The 18,575-nt window shown below is 29.1% G+C and overlaps 1 protein-coding gene across 1 annotated transcript; it reads right to left on the bottom strand.

Annotated features, from left to right (window-relative positions):
• Positions 1-5,283: 5,283 nt before the first annotated feature.
• Positions 5,284-8,678, bottom strand: LOC101246143 (glucose-6-phosphate/phosphate translocator 2, chloroplastic). The gene is made up of 5 exons (XM_004240097.5): positions 8,044-8,678; positions 7,413-7,635; positions 6,896-7,118; positions 6,141-6,354; positions 5,284-5,573 (listed from the first exon to the last, which is right to left on the bottom strand). The coding sequence occupies exons 1-5, from the start codon at positions 8,575-8,577 to the stop codon at positions 5,562-5,564; spliced, it is 1,206 nt and encodes a 401-aa protein (XP_004240145.1). The 5' UTR covers positions 8,578-8,678; the 3' UTR covers positions 5,284-5,561.
• Positions 8,679-18,575: the final 9,897 nt, after the last annotated feature.

Here is an 18,575-nt window from a genome sequence, read left to right as displayed (position 1 = left end):
TTCTTCCTAGTTCAAGATTCTCATATGTTTTCTTGTTTTCTAAAGGAAACATATTCTTCATGGGTTCTTTATTTTGTGATCTTGAGTTTTGAGTTTCAACAACCAACTCAAGTTAAAACATGCACTTAAGAATGATCTACCAGCCGCCTAGACATCATGAAGATTGATCTCAAAGATAATGCACAGAGCAAGTGAAAGATCTAGACAAGATCCTAAGAAGATACATCAATTAGGGATCTTGTAACATTTATAATGTAGAGAGACATAGTTCTCTAACTTTTTTCTTTTAACTATAGGCAGTAGATGATGACAAGCAATATGAAGCAATCTTTTGGCCGCCTTTTCTGATAGTTTCGACTATCAAAGTTTCTCGAACTACACTGATCTGATTTCCTTTTAATCAAGGATATGTAGGCAACCTCTGAAGCAAGGTTCGGTCATCTTTTCTAAAATTGCTTCATCGGACTTTGAAACAGTAAAAAATTAGCCACTTCGTTCACTTTCTTTGCTTGAAAACTCTTCATGTTTTCAAGCAAAGAGGGGCATGCTATGAACACCTAATTTTTGACATGTTTATTTTACTCCTTTAATATTTTAGTGAGGAATTTTACTTTTATTTGCTTTTTTGGGTATTTTTTTTAATTATTTTTATTGGCTCAAATGACCCAATTTTGTTTAAATTGGGCTGATTTAGATCAATTCTGATGGCCCAATTGATCTTGACCCGGTCCATAGAAATGGTCAAGATTGAATCTCAACCATTCATGATATTTTGATCCAAGGAAAAATACAAAACTCCAAAAAAATAGTATTGTTTTTATTTTTGATTTGTTTTTCCTTTCTTCTTCCCCTTACTACCATGCCGCCGGCCGGCCACCACCGCCCGGTGGCCACCACCTTTTTTGCCGAAAAAATCTTTAAAATTTTACCATATTTTCCTTTCACCCTCCTCTACCTAAATCTACAAACCTTTTATCCATATCTATAGCCAAACTCCGCAGATCTAAGGAAAACCAAATATGATTTTTTACCTTTTTCCTTAGATTTATAAAGTTCTGGTCATTCCCATCCCAAATCCTTTACATAAATGTGTAGAGCTCTTCGAGGGCTATCATTTGATATAAATTTTAAGTTTAAAATCCGTCAAAAAATTTTCCGGCAAAGTTTTCCGGGGACCTTCATTTACCCGGAAGTTATGTCAATCTTTTCTCTCTCTCAATCGTTATCCAAATTCATCATTATCTTTTTTCGTTTGACCATATAAGTCGTTTGATGTCGGATTTGTGTTATTAATGTTCTTTAAGTTATCATGTTGATGATTTGCTTGAAGTATTATTATTATTTATTTATTTTGTTTTGTTTTTTATGTTTATTTTTTTTTTTTACTTTTTTTTCTGCATTATTTTGTTGTGTTTGATCTTTAAAATTGTTTAGATGTTTAAATTTTGTGTTAGTGGGTCAATTTGTTTGGGTCTTGAAGAAATGGGTCAATATTTGGGCCTATTTTAGATTTTGTCAGTTGGCCCATTAACTATTATTCAAACAATGAATAAAAGAAATGGTCATCTAAATGACATTTGGACCTATTATTTTCTGATGACCCATATAACTATATTCAATTAATGAATAAAGTAAATGAGTCATCTAAAAGGGCAAATGAATTATTCAATTAATCTGATTTTTCTTAAAACAAAAAATAAAAAAAATAAAAAAGAATTTCATTGGCTCTTAAGTTTTCAAGAAAAGTGGGAGGTTTAATGTTGATCACCTATTTAAACCCCCTTCTTTTTTCCAAAAGAGAAAGAAGAGGAAGAAGGAAAAAAAAAGATAGAAAGAAAATTGCAACCAAAAATAACTTAAAAAAAATTCTTCTTCTTAAAAAGAAAAAAAAAAGAACATATTTCTCTTGGGTTGTCTTGGAAATTCAATTGAATTTGCTTCTATTATTTGCTTGTCATCAACTCTAGGTATTTCTTTTTACATTTCAATGTAATCTTGAATTAATGTTTATGTTCTTTTTATGTTTGTTTTTTTGTGAAAAATTGTTGATTTTTTTTTGCCAAGTTTATATTATAATTCTCATATGATTATGTTTATCCTTATGTTACTTAGTTTGTATATTTTTATTAGTTTATTCTATAGTGTTTCTCATATGATTGTGTTTATTATGATGTACATATATACTATTAATCATATTTAGTTTAAATTTTAGCTTAAGTAAGTAAAAAAAAGTAAATAAATAAAATATGACAATCATAAATTTTTTAGGTTCTTGATAACTTTCTTCTTTGAAGAATGAACTTAAGAAAAAATAAAAATAAAAAAATGTAAAACTAGTCATTTTTGCAAAAGGGTTTAATCTGGTCATTTTTGCAACAAAAGAAAAATGTAAATCTGATCATTTCTGCAAAAAATGTAAATCTGGTTATTTTTGCGGAAAAAAATAAAATCTGGTTATTTCTGCAAAAAATTTAAATCTGGTTATTTCTGCAAAAAATGTAAATATGGTTTGTTTTTAAAAAAAATAAAAATAAGAATAAAAATTCTCTTAAAAATAAATATTTGAACTGATTATTAAAGTAAAAATACAAATTTGACTAACTTGACTTAATAATTCAACAATTAAAAAATTTGCTATTTTGCATTCTTCTATCAAATAAGTCAAGGTAGTCATTTTATATATAAAAAAAAACTGTTACCAAATTGGTTATTTCTTAAATTTTTATCAATATATATATTAAAAAAAGAAATTAAAACTAGTATATCATTAATTTAAAATAGTGTTTAATTGTAATTTTGTAAAAGTTCCTTTTTTTTCTTCTTTTATTGTCATGTTTAGTAGTAAAACTTAATTATTTTTTTTCTTTTGGTAAAACCATAAATATAAATGCTAGAATTTTTTGGATAATAATAAATAAATAAATACTAATCATTTCTTGGTTTGTATGTTGCACCAATTTCTTTTTTTCATTCTTATCATTATTTTTTTTAAAATTGAGTAATTAATTATTGTTTTTTCTTTTTTAAAAAATAAAACTTCAAATACCATCATGTGTTCGGTTACGATCTTGGTGTGTATTCTTTTCTAAAAAGAAGGGTCTTGTGTGCGGTTACGCTCTTAGGCCAATCAGTTTTTTTTTCAAAAAAAAAGTAATCAATACACTTTTTCCCGTTTTATCCAAATTAAATAAATAAATCATTTTAGCCAAATATAAGTTAATAAAGCGACCGTGCTAGAACCACGGGACTCGGGGGTGCCTCATACCTTCTCACCGGTCAATAGAATTCCTTACCCAATCTCTGTTTTTCGTAGACCAAACCAAACAAAAAAAAGTTTTTATTTTAAACTAAGACCTATCTGGTGACTTGGAACACCTAAAAAACTCAATTCCAAGTGGCGACTCTATAAAAAAAAATTAAAAACCCGTCATATCCTCAACAATTGTAAAAAAATCAAAGAGGTGTGACATTAAGCTCTATTCTAAGTCATGAAATTTCCGGAGTATTACAAAATCAATATAATTGTATGACAAACACCACAAAAGCATCATAAGGAGAGCAAAGCATAAAAAATATTCTCTTTGTAAAATGTAAGTTTTTCTTCCACTTTACAAAGTGTAAGAAAAACTTACATTTTATAAAGTTTAAGAAATAGTTCTGTTATATATTAAAATATACCCGTTATGGACTAACGAAAAACGTTTGGATATTGGATAAACTCGAATTTTTTCTTCCACTAAGCCTATTTTAGTTACTTCCTAAAATAGGGGCTTATTTTGGTCACTTTTTTTTGTGTGGTTTATTTAGGTTCCAAACTCAAGAATGTATAACATTTAATGTGTGTTTAATACGAGGAAAATGTTTTCCTGGAAAACACGTAGATTTATGACTTATTTTCTCATGTTTGATTGGTGAGTAGAAAATATTTTTAGGAAATGATTTTTAATGTTTGATTTATGAATGAACAATATTTTTGAGAAACATCTTTTATTTTTACTAGAGTAGAAAATAATTTTTGAAATTGAAAATATATTTTTTGAAAAAAATAAAAATTTAAAGTTGAAATATTTTTTAAAAATAATTTTTTTGGGTGGTAGGGGTGAAAAAATAAAAATTTGAAGTTGAAAATATTTTTTAAAAATAAAATGAAAATTTATTTTTGGAGGTGGGGTGGGGTGGGGTGGGAGGTGGGTGTTGGGGGCGGGGTCGAGGTAGGGGTGAAAAACAAAAATTTAAAATCGAAAACATATTTTAAAAACAAACTTAAATTTTTTTTTGGGGTGGGGGGAGGAGTTGTCTATAAGGGACGGCCCAGCCCCACACGGCCAAGCCTCGTGGGTCAAGGAATTCAAAGGGTTGGGGCAGGCTAGCCCTTCATTCGGAAGGGCCTGAATATCCTCAACCTAACCCAACCCTTGAAAGGCCAAGGGCAGGGGCGGGCTAGTATTTTTTTTTTCATTTATTTTTCAGACCTATAATTCTATAACATCAAGAAAATGAGAAGATTTTCAAATCAAATATGACAAACAATGGTGTTGTTTAGCTAGAAGTCTAGTGTAATTAGCATGTATCTCATATACCAGATACGCGAACGAGATAAGTAAGTGATAAGCAAGATGGGAAGGAGGCGAGGGTGCGAGATTTTGTAAATGCATCCTAGATACATGCGAATCTATTTTGGTAGAGTGTAACTAGAACATGTTAACCTAATTTTGAGTCCATATATTCCGAGATATATGTATCTGGACGTACTAAAATCTGGTAAGATTCGTGATATTACAACATTGTGTGTATTTAAGTAATTAGAAAATATACTAGTTAGATTATTGTAAGTTACCCTAATAAAAAGTTTTGGCCCATGGATCGACCCTGATCAAGCCTCAAGGGTTAATGACTTATATGGTCGGATTTATAAGCCCTAATTTTAAAAGGGCTTGAAAAATCTTATCCAGACCTACCCCAATAATAGGTTGGGTTGGGCCGGCCCCATGGGCTAAGCCCATTTTGATGACTCTACTCATCTCCTTTCTATGGTCTTGTATCTCATTCGATCCCTTTCTGGTTGCTTCTTTTTCGATAAATCTCTCCTTTATGCATTATTACTTATTGTGTGTATTCTACTTTGTAACTTGTAATTGGTGAATCATATGTATCACTGTTTGGTTTGGAATCGAGTCTGTTTCAGAATGTTCACAACTTCTCTTTGACCAATAAAACCTATATTATCTTCATTCTAACTATTTTAGACAAATATTATCAGAAGCAGTCTTAACATGTATGAAATAGAGCAAATCAAACTTTACAATAATATATCACACAAAGGCATACTATGTAGTCATATTAGTTCACAACATAAAGGTGATTACAAATTCTTGGATGGGAATTGCAGCTAGGAAGAGCCATTTTTTTTTTGTTAACATTTCAATTACTCAAAAGGCACATTCATTCACTGAGGCTGCCCATTTTCTACATCCATCTCCAGTCATTTGCTAGGGGAAAAAAACAATACTGCTAGTAGTCACAAATTGATAACATGATAATATCTCATCTATAACAAGTGTTTACTGTTTAGCCTGCAAAAAAACCATAAAAACAAATTTAGTGCAAATTGGTCTGTATTTTTTTTTTTAAGTGAAGCAAAGTTTCTTTAATTTATGACATACTTATTATATAAATGTGTCATTTAACTTGCCTCATTTCACATTTATGTCCTCCTATTTTTTATGTGCATAAATAGACATTTAAACTTGTATAAACTTGAACAATTAGACACATGAATCCTAGATGTGACATAATGTATGTCGGACACGAATTGTCATGTAAGTTGCCACGTATGACGTGTGTATCTATTTTTCAACTTTAGACAAATTTAAGTGTATGCTTTGCACACATAAACTTGAAAAACATAAATCTGAAATGAGCTTAAGTTAAAAGGTATATTTATGTATTATTGCGCAAAATTATTGTTTGTAGTGGTCACAATCCTTATAGGTGTCTAAGCATGGAGTAACAAGTTGTCCATATGCTAGATTGATTATTTTGATCGATCTTTATTGGTCCCCAAGTAAAATATGAAAAATAAAATATTACATTTGCTAATATCAAATTCAATACTTTTTTTAAGACAAGAATTCTGTTACCTGTGAGTAGAGGAAAGTTCCTAAGATTGCAATAGCAGCACCAAGGGCATTGATTGGTTGAATTGGAATTTGAAAGATGATGATGGATGAGACTATGACAGAAATTCTCTTCATAGTGTTACCAATGCTAAATGTCAGTGGGGAGATCTCATTTAGAGACATGTAGGAGACTTGATTGTACAAGTGATAGAACACACTTTGGGCCACCACCCACCTAACAAAAGAGCAATCACATAAGAAATCAATTCATCGTATCTTGAAAATCTCTTGTTTTCACTTGTTCTTTCTTTAGAAGGTTGAGCCTCAGAGAAACGATAAAGTTGTCTCTACGTAACCTATACATCAGGAGGTTGAGCCTTGGAGAAATGATGAACTTGTCTTCATGTAACTTATATGTTAGGGGTTCGAGCCGTGCAAGTTGTCATTGATGCTCGAATCAAGGTAGATACTATCTACATCACACTCCTTGGGGTGCGGTCCTTCCCAGGAAGACCCTACTTACATAGGATGTTTTGTGCACCAGACTACCTTTTTTTTTCTTTAGGAAGTAGGAGTACTAAGATCTTGGACCACTTTTACTATGCAAACCAGAACCACGAAAGAATTATATATATAAATTATGAGCATGATTCCAAAGGGAAACATGTGACATGACATACTTGTTTTTGCTTTTACAAAGAAAGTGAAAGTGACATGGGGATCTTTTATCAATCTAACCAAAGGGCAGTTATTTCAAGAACTATATATGTACTTACCATATAAAATTTGGGCCAATTTGGGTGACTGCATTCTGCCATCCAAGTGCCCATACTTGTGGACCCTCCACAGCAATAGCAAAGGGAGTCAGAATCAATAGAGACATCATTGATAAACAAGCATAGTAATTCATCCCTCCAACTGATTTCCCCTTCATGCCTTTCTTTGAAAATATGTTTCTGAATACAAATGCCAAGTTTGATATCATTGCTCCCATAAAGCCTGCAGTTCATCAAAGATTAAAGATCGCATAATTCCAAAACTAATAGCATATAAAACAATACAGCCTAAGATATAAAATTGTACATCTGTGTTTCAATTTGTTTATGTCACTTTCCTTTCTTGATAACTTTAAAATATTCAAAAAAGGACCTTTTAATACATTATACATATCTTTAATTTAAGATTACAAGATTCAAAAATTTTCTTTTACTTTTCTTAAACTACATGAAAAGTCAGAACCAGACAAACAAATTAAACTGGAGAGAATAATTGAAACATGCATTTTCTTCTTACCTATTAGATTGAAGTTGAGTTCAGTAATAGCAGCAAGTCCACAACCACCAATAATTGGCAAAAGTGAAAGGTACACTGGCAATGGGAAAGTTTCACCTAACAATCTTGAAACCAAAACACTAAAAGCAGGCTCTCCACTCTTAATAATATGAGTGAATGAAACAGCAACTTTTGACATGCTCACTGTTGCAGCCACATGGCCAATTGTGTGAGCCACAGCAACCTAAAACCAAAAAAACAGAAAATGAGTTTCACTATCCAAAAAAATGAACTTTTGAAAGTAGAAAAAAGACACAATATATAAACAGTTCCTTTAACTTGGTTTAAACTGACAACTTTGACCTTTAACTTTGAATATACACAAGTAGACACTTAAATTTGTACAAAATTGAACAACTACCACAAATTTGTCGTATATGAATATCTATGTGACAATTTTGTGTCCTACGTGTATTATGTCATGTAAGACATATGTGTCTACTTATTCAATTTTATACAAGTTTAAGTGTCTACTCGTGCACACTCAAAGTCAGAGAGTACAGTTTTCCGCTAAAGTCAACTTAAGAGTCATGTTTATGTATTATGCCTAGAAAAAATTATGAAAATGCTAAAGATTCATCATTTTACTTACAGGAAACAAGGCTTTCCAAAAATCAAAGTCAGTCTTTGGAGTTTCAGCAATCTTAGTAGCCCAAGAAACCAACATCATAAGAGAGCCAGCAGCCAGAGAAAGAGTAGAAGTAAGCCATGGAAATGGAAATGCATTCAAAACCTTCTTGTTGTAAATATTGAAAACAACATTCAAAGCCCACCATGTTGCAAAATAGAGTCCAATCTTGAGCTTCTGAGTAGCAGCAGCCTGAGCTTCTTGGCCAAACTCAATGTTGATTGGTATCGATTGGGGTCGACTAGCTTCATATGCATTGCATTGGACTAAAGGGTCCCTAGATTTGAACTCTTTTGATTCATCAGCATGTCCGAATCCACTTAGTACTGCTGAAATGTATAGAGGTTTTTTAGACAAGATGTTAGGCTTATCACATTGTTTAAAGTTGATATCTTTGAGGGAAAATGATGAAATATGAGGCTTACAACCCCATAAATTTTGTTGCAAGGGATCAAAATTTGTTGAAAATGCATAAGATTGTCCAGCAGAGAAGGCCATTTGAAATGTAGTACTAAAATAAGTATCTTGCTACTATGGCCAAAAGACTAGTGAGGCCAGTAGTAGTAGTAGTACTTCAGTATACAATGAAATGCACTTTAGGGGCTTGAATATATAGTAGTATTTCTTAAAGGTGATGGAAGGGGTCTGTTTGGGAAGGGGAAAGTGGCGGGACAAAATTTTCATTAAGGGATGTCAGAGTATAAAGAAGTCAAGGGGTGTCAATATGTAATATATATATATACATAAATTTTTTTTTACCTAACCAGACAGTGTAATTTTCTATTAAGGGGGTGTCGTTGGACACCCCCTCAAGTACATGGGGTCAAGGTATGGTCCTCTCGAGGCTGTGAAGGCTAGCTAGTTGCAAAAGAGCTGTCTATATACATATTGCAAAAGGCAGAGGTAAATGTCTAGTGTTACAAATGTTGAGTTTCTTAGCAACTTCTCATGTGTCACTTGAACTTGTGCACAAGTTGAATTTGGGATCTTGGCTTTTTCTTGTCTCAAAGGCTAATGGTGAAAAAAGTGTTCACATGTCACTTGACTTGTGCACAAAATTGAGTTTGGAGTTTTGACCTTATTGCCTTTGTTTTAACCACATCTTCACTAAATTTAAGTAATTTTTATATGATTATACGTTTGTTTTTTCTCTTTTTTCACGATTTTAAGTACATTCGGCGTACATCCTTTTCTAACTAAATTTCACGTATGAGATTATGCTGAATTTGTTGTTGTAATATATTCACTCTATTATTTCCTTTTTTGGGTTCCAAACGTGTGGCCACTTTAGATACCTTATAGAAATCAAGGGTATGACTCCCCAAGCATGATTTGCACTTCATATAACTATAATATACATTTTTTCAGTTATCCAACCAAATATGGATGCATTGTGGATTTTAGAATTATATGAAAGAGTATTACTAAAGAAGGCTATGATAGTACATTGTTTTTGGTCCTAAATTCTTGAACCTTTCACTCAGCGCGTACTTAAAAAGTAATTTAAACATTAAATTTGAAGATCTAGGATCCTAATAAAGCCCAATTTCATCACCAACGCTGAACTATGCGATGCACGAAAGAGAAGAGTCATCATTGGAAAACTTCCTTATGCAAACATTTCCACCTTTATACTTCTTAGGGGCATTTTCCTCAGTTACATTCCACATGTCATATATACTTACCCCGCACCCGTTCTCCAAACTTTTGGCCACATCTCTAACTTCGAGTTTCAAAGAATATACACATTCCTAGAACAACCTCATCATGGATTATTTTTTTCTTGATCTACCGTGTATATTTTTCAGACCGGTATAAGTCACTTATAAAATGAAATTCATAGGTATCCCATACTACAACAACCAATCCAATGTATAAAGTCTTGTACAAGGCAATTGAAAATCAAAATGCACGACACTATCTATTCAATAATTTGAAAAAAGTCTCTCTTGGTCACAATTCTGAAAATTAACAATAGCTTGGTAAAGCAAATTACTTATTGTTCCATATTTTCTACATTTTTATCGTGGGTTTTTGTTTTCTTTTCTTTCTTTTTTTTTGTTCCTTTTGACACTAGACTTCTGGCACACAAAATTCTCAATTGAAAATCACCGTTGGTGTCAAATTGAAAAAATAAAAATAAATAACGAAATGCATAGGCATCGTTGCAGTCACCATCATACTTTTAATTATTGAACTCCTGTCATTTTCCATCTTCCTTAAAATTTGTTCAACTTTGGTAAGATTGATGCTATCTCCATAAATAGTTTCTTCAAAAAAAAAAAAATTCAATGGAATGCAAAATCAATAAACATCAAATCTTAAATTCGTTTGTGATCGCAATTATTGGCATACAAAGGTGAATTATCTAGTATATAGCTAGACTCAACAACAATAACAATATACTCATTAAAATTTCATAAGTAATCAGATATAGAAATAGATTATATGAAAATCTTATCACTATCTTGTGGATATATAAAGAGATTCTTTCCAAAATACCTTTAGCTCAAGTGCAAAATATGTATACTTGCATTTCTCTCTTCCTACAAAGTCCTATAAATAACTTGTTATTGATAGGTTGATTTTGTCTACTAAATTACCAGATAATACACAATCATACCACTCCTACAAATATATATTCTTATGAATATTGAAGATCCATTACTTCAAAAGGGCATAATACATATATAAATATATCAATAACTTATCACATTTATACTCTCAAACTTTATATGTACACAAGTAGATACTTAAATATGTATAACATTTAATAAATAGACACACATGTTTTATGTGGCATCCTACATGGTGTCCTACGTGTATGATGTCACATATGACTTATGTGTCTGCTTATTCAACATTATACAAGTTTAAGTGTCTACTTGTGCACACCTTAAGTTGGAAGGTGTAAATATGAAATGGGGTAATATAAAAGGGCATATTTATGTATGGTATAATACATAAACATGACCATTAACTTAGCTTCAACTAGAAACTATGACCTTTAACTTTCGGTGTGCACAAGTAGACAATTAAACTTATATAAAATTGAACCTATAGACATGTTCTCCTACATGACACCATACATGACAATTTTGTGCCCTACATGTCGTCCTTCGTGTATTATGACACATAGGATACTTGTGTCTACTTGTTCAATTTTATACAAGTTTAAGTGTCTACCTATGCACACCTAAAGTTAAAAGTCATACTTGCCAATCAAAGTCGAGTTAAGGATCATGTTTATGTATTATGTCTTTCAAAACGAAGAAACCAACTAAGAGCTATTGTATTGTGTTATTAGCTTAAAACCATGTTTGTTTTAAGGAGAATACATAAAAAAAAAAAAACTGAACTTGGTCCGAAAACTCATTTTAGCACTTACACTACACAGGTGCTTAAATACCCCCTTAACATCTTTCAAATGAATTAAAAATCACCCTAAAGGATGACATAACAAAGAAAGTGAGTTCACTCTCCTAATAGAGTGAGAAGGAGTTAAAAAAGAAATATTTAGTATAAAATCATACAAATGACATATTTTTATCGGTCAATATATAATAAAAATTTTAAATATTATTTTTCTTGATATATTAACTTATATTAAAATATATGAACAATTTTATTGGCCCATTAACTTTTATTCTCTTTATTTTATTGCTTCCCCATTATAGATTCTTCTCCATTGAAGCATCATTTTTTCCTCTATCTTCACCTTTAACTCTATTAATTACTTTAATTTCACAATCACTTTAGTAATCCACAAAACTCAACACCACCATCTTATTATTGACTTCAATTTAACACATATAAATTTTATCGATTTTCACAAGAGCGAAAAAACTTGCTAATTTACCAGACTTTGCGGAGGTAAAATCAATGATTTTTTTATTTTTGATTTTTCAAAGACGAAGGTAGTGATTGTAGATCCTTTATCTCTCCGGTGTTGGAGGTTTATCAAATAAGACGTGAAAGGAAGAAAAACAGGTTGATTGTTGGTGTTTTGTTTCTTCCTCTAAGAGCTTCGAAGCTCACTATTAATGATGATTTAAGGAAGAAAGTGATGGCGAAGTGGTAATTCAGTTGTTTGTTGGTGTTTTGGGGAATCTAGTAATGGAGCTTCAGCGGTGATTTGAGAGTTACAATGAAAGAAGTTTGGATGGTGGACGTAGTTGAAATACGGAGAGGGGAAAAATGAATATTGAAGAGTAAGAAATGGTGAAGAAGAAAGAAGAAGAAAGAAGTAAGAGGGCGGGTGGGGGCTGGGTATGGGGTAAAATAAAAATTGGTCAACATTTTTAATTTTAATTTTAGAAAATTCACTTTGAATTTATTAATTAATGTAAATTAATTTTAAGAAGTGTTAAAGAAAAATGGTGAAAATAATTAATGACGTGGTGCTGATATGACGTTGTGGCACTTATATGGCTATGATGTGGCAAGTGAGAATGAGATAATAATCTCAGGGTTGTTTTCAAATATGTTAAGAGGGGTATTTAAACGCCCTTATAGTTTAAGTGCTAAAGTGAATTTTCGGACCAAGTTCGGAGTTTTTCTTATATCTTTTCCCTTGTTTTAATTGTTATTCCCTCCATTTCATATTAAGTTTTTTGAGACATTTTTCATTTTTTAAATTAACTTAATTGTTCAGTTTTTTCAAGACTATTTTTACAATGTTCTTCTACTTTTACTCATCATTAGTTAGTATTGGAATTAGTGATTAATTAATATTTAGTTATTTTAATCATAAATTTGGCAATAATTAATAAGGGTAAAAATGAAAAACTAGATTAAATTTATGTCATCTGTTTTTCTTAAACACGTGAAACACCTCAAAATTAACTTACTTTATGTTTGGATCATTGTTATTCATTATATTGTATTGTATCATTACTATACCGACAATGTTTGTTTTGATTGTTACTTAAAATATATTGTACTGTACTGTTAAAATTTGTTGTTACATAACAATGGAAACCCCTATTTTATGGAACAATCAATTTGGTGTGTTCCAATTGTTACTTAATTTCTTTTTTCAATTATATCTTTACCTAATATTTCAAAATACTATTTTACCCTTTATCTTAATTATTTGAACCTAGTCAAACCTCTTACCTTAGAATAATTAAGGATATTTAAGTAAAATTATAAATTACAATACAATACGATACAATCAAACCAAACAATTAAAATGTTGCTAAACAACAACAAACAATACAATCTAGCCAAACACTGTATATACCATATAATACGGTAAAATAGAGTACAATACAATACAATACATTATCAAAAACAATTAATAACAATGATCAAACAAAGTGTAAAATATGAAATGAAGGAAGTATTAAATTTTGCTGTATGGTATCATTAAATTCATCTTTATGTAAAGAAAAAAAGTCTCATTTTCTATTGCTATTAATTTGGTATTATTATATTGTCACCTTTATAATCTTGTCATTTTATTTTTACTTATTTAATATTCTTATTTTATTTTTAATATTCTATTTTTATAGTAAACGTTTATGCGTATCGCCAGGGGCAGATCTACGTGGACGGTTGGTGGTGCCACAACATCCAATGATCTCGAAAAAATCGTTGTATATATATGTATATATGTATAACAATTAAATGTATATTACTTTTGTCACTCATTGACTGCATTGCGGAATAGTCCAATTGGTGAAGGAGGAGGATGACCACACAGTCAATGCTGGTTTGAACCTTAACAACAACTGTTTTTTTGCTTGCTCCTTTGCTTCTTTTTCTTTTCTTTTTCTTAATTTATTCTTATTTATTTACTATTCTTTATTAATTGAAGTTGACTCATTTTCATAATTAATTTTTTTACTTTCTCTTGTACTAATTATTAATTTATTGATATGAGTGTAATGTGTTATTTTTTTTCAATTAGTGAGTACTGAATTATGAGCATCAAATAAATATTATTAAGAATATATTTAAATAGTAGATTTTAGAAAAAACATAAGTTTCAAAAATGTTTTTTTTAATTTAAAGGTTCTTTCGATCTCCATCGACGTTTTTGCTAAGTAAGATGAATAGGCTGAAACTACAATTTTTTATTCTTTTCCAACTTTATATCTCCAACAACACATAAAGACCATGGAAGATGAATATATTATGTAAATATTATTATATGGTTTATACAAGCTCAAATTTTTAATGTGAAGTTTTTTCTCAAAGTTTCAGCGAATAAGACATCTAACTCCAAAATGAAAATAAAAATTAAATTGTTAGTTATCTATGATCACATAATATCTAAAAGAAAATACCAAAATTAAAGCAATCGGTCCTTTTATCTTACTTGAACAGTGTGGCACCCCGACCTTCAAATTCTGAATCCGACTCTGCGTATCGCATACCTTACTTACGATCTACGTTCAATATTATTATGTAATGACATATCAAAAAAATGACAGTCTATTTAAATATATTGTATTTATCAAAATAATATATATATATATATATAATACTCCTTTTGTTCATTTATCTGAATTTGTGAGACAATACAATACACATGTTAAGAAAAATATCCAAAAAAGACATATAATTCGGAAAAGGGTGTAAAATACCCTTGAAATGTTGAAAATGGTACAAAATTACCCTTCATCCACCTATTGGCTTCAAAATGCTCTTTTCATCCACCTATTGGCTCCAAAATACCCTTGTCATCCATCTTTGGGTTTAAAATTGACCACTTTTTTAATTGTTTTAAAATTAAACTTTTAAAATATTTTTTAAAATACTTGGCATCCAACTATTGGTTATAATATAATTTATTAATATAATTTATAAATCAACCCACTACCCACTCATTACAAACTAAACCTCACCCAATTAATAATCCAATTATAGTATCGAAATCATCATAAATACTACTAAAACACGATAAAATTATAGATTCCTGAAAATGATATCCAAAACTATTCGAGTCCGAATCGAAGCCCCAATTAAATTTAAGTTGAGCCGCTTATTTAGGAGGACATTTTCTTTTAAAATTGAATTAGAAATTTATGATTAAAGGTAAAGTAATACATCCCGAATTGATTCATGCACTTTTTTTAAATATAATTTTATAAATATTTATAATTTGTTTTAAAATCTTTAATATATTATTTTGAAAAAAAGTTACCTATGAATTAACATCATATAATTGAGACGGTAAGAATAATTAAGATGAACATAGTCAGACTTTTAAGTTTATCGGTAATTTTTACCTAGACACTTGAATGCTTGATAATTTACTTCTGTAGATATTTTTGCCTCAAATTATTAAAAACATTCATTGGGCAGTAGTTAATCTGTTGTTGCATTAATAATGTGATGGGTTTATTAATTTAGAGGGATTTAATTAGTAATTGGTAGGTAGTGGATTGATTTATAAATTATACTAAAAAGTTAAATTATAAAATAGTTGAGCGCCACGTATTTACAAAAAAATTTAAATAGTTTAAATATAAAATCGTTAAATAAGTGATCAATTTTGAATTAAAAGGTGGATGACAAGGGTATTTTGGACCCAATAGGTGGGTGGGAAGGGTATTTTGAAGCCAATGAGTGATGGAGGGTAATTTTATACCATTTCCAATACTTTAAGGATATTTTAGGCCATTTTCCGTATATAATTTTTACTATTTCTCTTAGTGAAATTATAAATCTGAACTTTGTAACTACTGTAATTTATCTCTTACAAAAAAAAATTCAATGAATGAAAATACAAATATTAAATAAAAATTTCAAACATTCATCTTGAACTTTGAAAAATTTAATTATTTTACACAATAAGAAAAACCTTAGGAAGTCTACTAATATAAAGTAGAAAGAGTACCATACATTATAAAACCACATACTAACGATTATCGTAACAAAGTGTGTATTTTCTTTGGCATTTAGCTCAAAGCATGTTGAACTTTGCGGTTCAAAATTTAGTACAACAAATCATCAAATATATTGTGGGGCAATGTGTTGGAAATCACCACTGCCATGCATGAAGAAGATGTCAGATCACTATTCCTTCCTAACCCTTGATTCTCTGTTTATTTCTTCAAATTCATGTGAATTCTGCTTTTTAATTTTTTGAAAGTCTGAATGTGACTGCTCAAGCCTCACTCATGGTTCATATTGAACGGCTAGGTTTTCCTTTCCAAAAGTCACACATAATTACATAAAAAATATCTTAATCAAAATTTTTTTTAGTTAGTGGACAAATTGATACTCACATACATACTAGTTTGTTTGTATTTCTATGGCCTTGTTCAATTTAATTTACTCTCTCGACAACTATGCACTATGGTGGAAGATCAATTATTGAAATAATATTTGTATAAGGAGGTGTATTAACTTTGATAATTAATCTCCCGCGACGTCAGTTATTCATGTTTGAAATATTGCTTAGAAATATTTTTTTAAGTGATTTACTTAGACAATTTCTCAAACATGGTTGATTGTTCAGAGAATATACTCTAATATTTCATTGAATTAATATATATATATATATATATATATATTATTATTATTATTATTATTATTATTATTATTATTATTATTATTATTATTATTAAAAGTGAAAAACTTTCAACTTTAAAATTGGATTATCATTTTCCCTTACTATAAATTAAAATGTTTTAAAACATTTAATTAGTCAAATATTAGAATTCACAATAAGTTTTCTCTAATATATATTTGAATTCATGATCGAATTTTTATGCAACCTATAATTACAATATTTAATATGTATTTTAACCTCTCACAATTGAATTATTATTATTATTCTTATTCTTATTCTTATTATTATTATTATTATTATTATTAATAATAATAATAATAATAACAATAATAATAATAATAATAAAATATTATTTTGCACACCTTTAGTAATAGTTAAATAAAATTGAATTAATTAATTTTTCAAATACATAAATTGAACGGAATTTGAAAGTGAAAAAGTGATACTTTAATGCCCAGAGTCATCCATAATTAATTGCTTTAAATTAACACATCATGTATTACTTTACCAAACTCCTACAATTCCTATAATATGTCTTTTCATTTTCTTAACTTGACTTATCAAATTTTAACACTTTTAAATTAGTAACCAATATTTGTTAATATAACAAATAGTAGAATTTGAATAGTTCATTAAATAGTTAAGTGTGGGTTAATTAGTATTAAGTCAAAAAAAATTCAAAGAATATAAAAAAAACACTATATGAAGGTAACAAATGATTTCTATTTCTTTTAAGATTTGTTTCTTTAGTTAAGCATCTGACGTTCCTTCTAAGTTTTTTTCTTTTCCCTTAATTTTTTTCTTTTGCATGAACTAAAGAAAATGGGAAATGGAGAAACTTGTAGAGTTGATACATGTAGGAAGTGAATAATTGTGATATCTATTTACATGCATCATTCAACATTCATAAGGAGTGCTAACAAAAATTTATGAGCTATGAAAAGGAGGTAATTGGTTTCTTTGGAAGACTATTTCAGAATTTTCATTAATTGATTTATTTTTATAATGTACTATAATTATAATTGTTTACAGCTACAAATAAATGTGATGTTATTTGTGTATTTAGAGGGAGTTATAAAATGATATCATGTAGTATGCTTTCATGGCATCATGTGATTGGTATTTAAAATTTTTTTTGGTAATTTTTTGTATTATGTTATATTTCTTTATATGTATCTTCATATTTAATTTTACTAATTCATTTTACGGAAAGAATTAGGAGTATCTGCATAATATATAAATATAATATCAAACTTTAAAAGGAATTTTTCTTTTATTTTGATATGATATCATTGAATAAAAACTATTTTAGCTACAACAAAATATAGAGATCTTCACTTAAATAGTTATATATATATATATATATATATATATATATATATATATATATATTGTTGTAGTATATACATATATATATATATATATACACTATTTATTTTAATTCTTCAAAAATAATCTTAGTTGTAAATTTTTGCTACTTCTATTTTCAAAACTAATTTATGTATGTAATTTTTAATGGGAAATACATGCAACGTGCGTGCATGAAAAATAGTGTATATATATATATATATATATATAAAAGTTCTAGCAATTGTGAATTTCTTTTAACAGCAAAATAAATGAATTATTTGTCATTTTTGATTGAATGCAAATTCACACTTATTTAATTGTTCTTAATTGCATGCTAAGTATCCAATTCTTGACATAAATTTTATTGAATCAAAATTCAAATCAAATGTCATAATGTAGCATGTCATGACATAAAATTTGACTAGTAAAATATAAAACAAAACTCTTAATACAATTAATACTCATCTTGAAAAATCTTTACAATCTATAGTATTCTTTTAACAACAAATATACAATTATTAGAAATAATAACACTATCAAACTCTACAATAATTTCAAAGTTTTTCTTGGACAACTAATTTAAAAACATTAAATTCTCCCTGATTTCAGGCACACGATA

This window comes from Solanum lycopersicum, chromosome 5, assembly GCF_036512215.1.
Source record: "Solanum lycopersicum chromosome 5, SLM_r2.1".
NCBI lineage: Eukaryota > Viridiplantae > Streptophyta > Magnoliopsida > Solanales > Solanaceae > Solanum > Solanum lycopersicum.
This window is presented reverse-complemented; position numbering and strand designations above follow the sequence as displayed.

What these genes read in the sequence shown, in the direction of transcription:
- LOC101246143 (XM_004240097.5), bottom strand. Translation starts at nt 8,577, where the DNA reads ATGGCCTTCTCTGCTGGACAATCTTATGCATTTTCAACAAATTTTGAT. An exon ending in TTTGGAAAGCCTTGTTTCCT is followed by an intron (nt 7,636 to 8,043) that starts GTAAGTAAAATG and finishes TTTTGGTTTTAG; the next exon opens with GTTGCTGTGGCTCACACAAT. An exon ending in ACTCAACTTCAATCTAATAG is followed by an intron (nt 7,119 to 7,412) that starts GTAAGAAGAAAA and finishes GATGAACTGCAG; the next exon opens with GCTTTATGGGAGCAATGATA.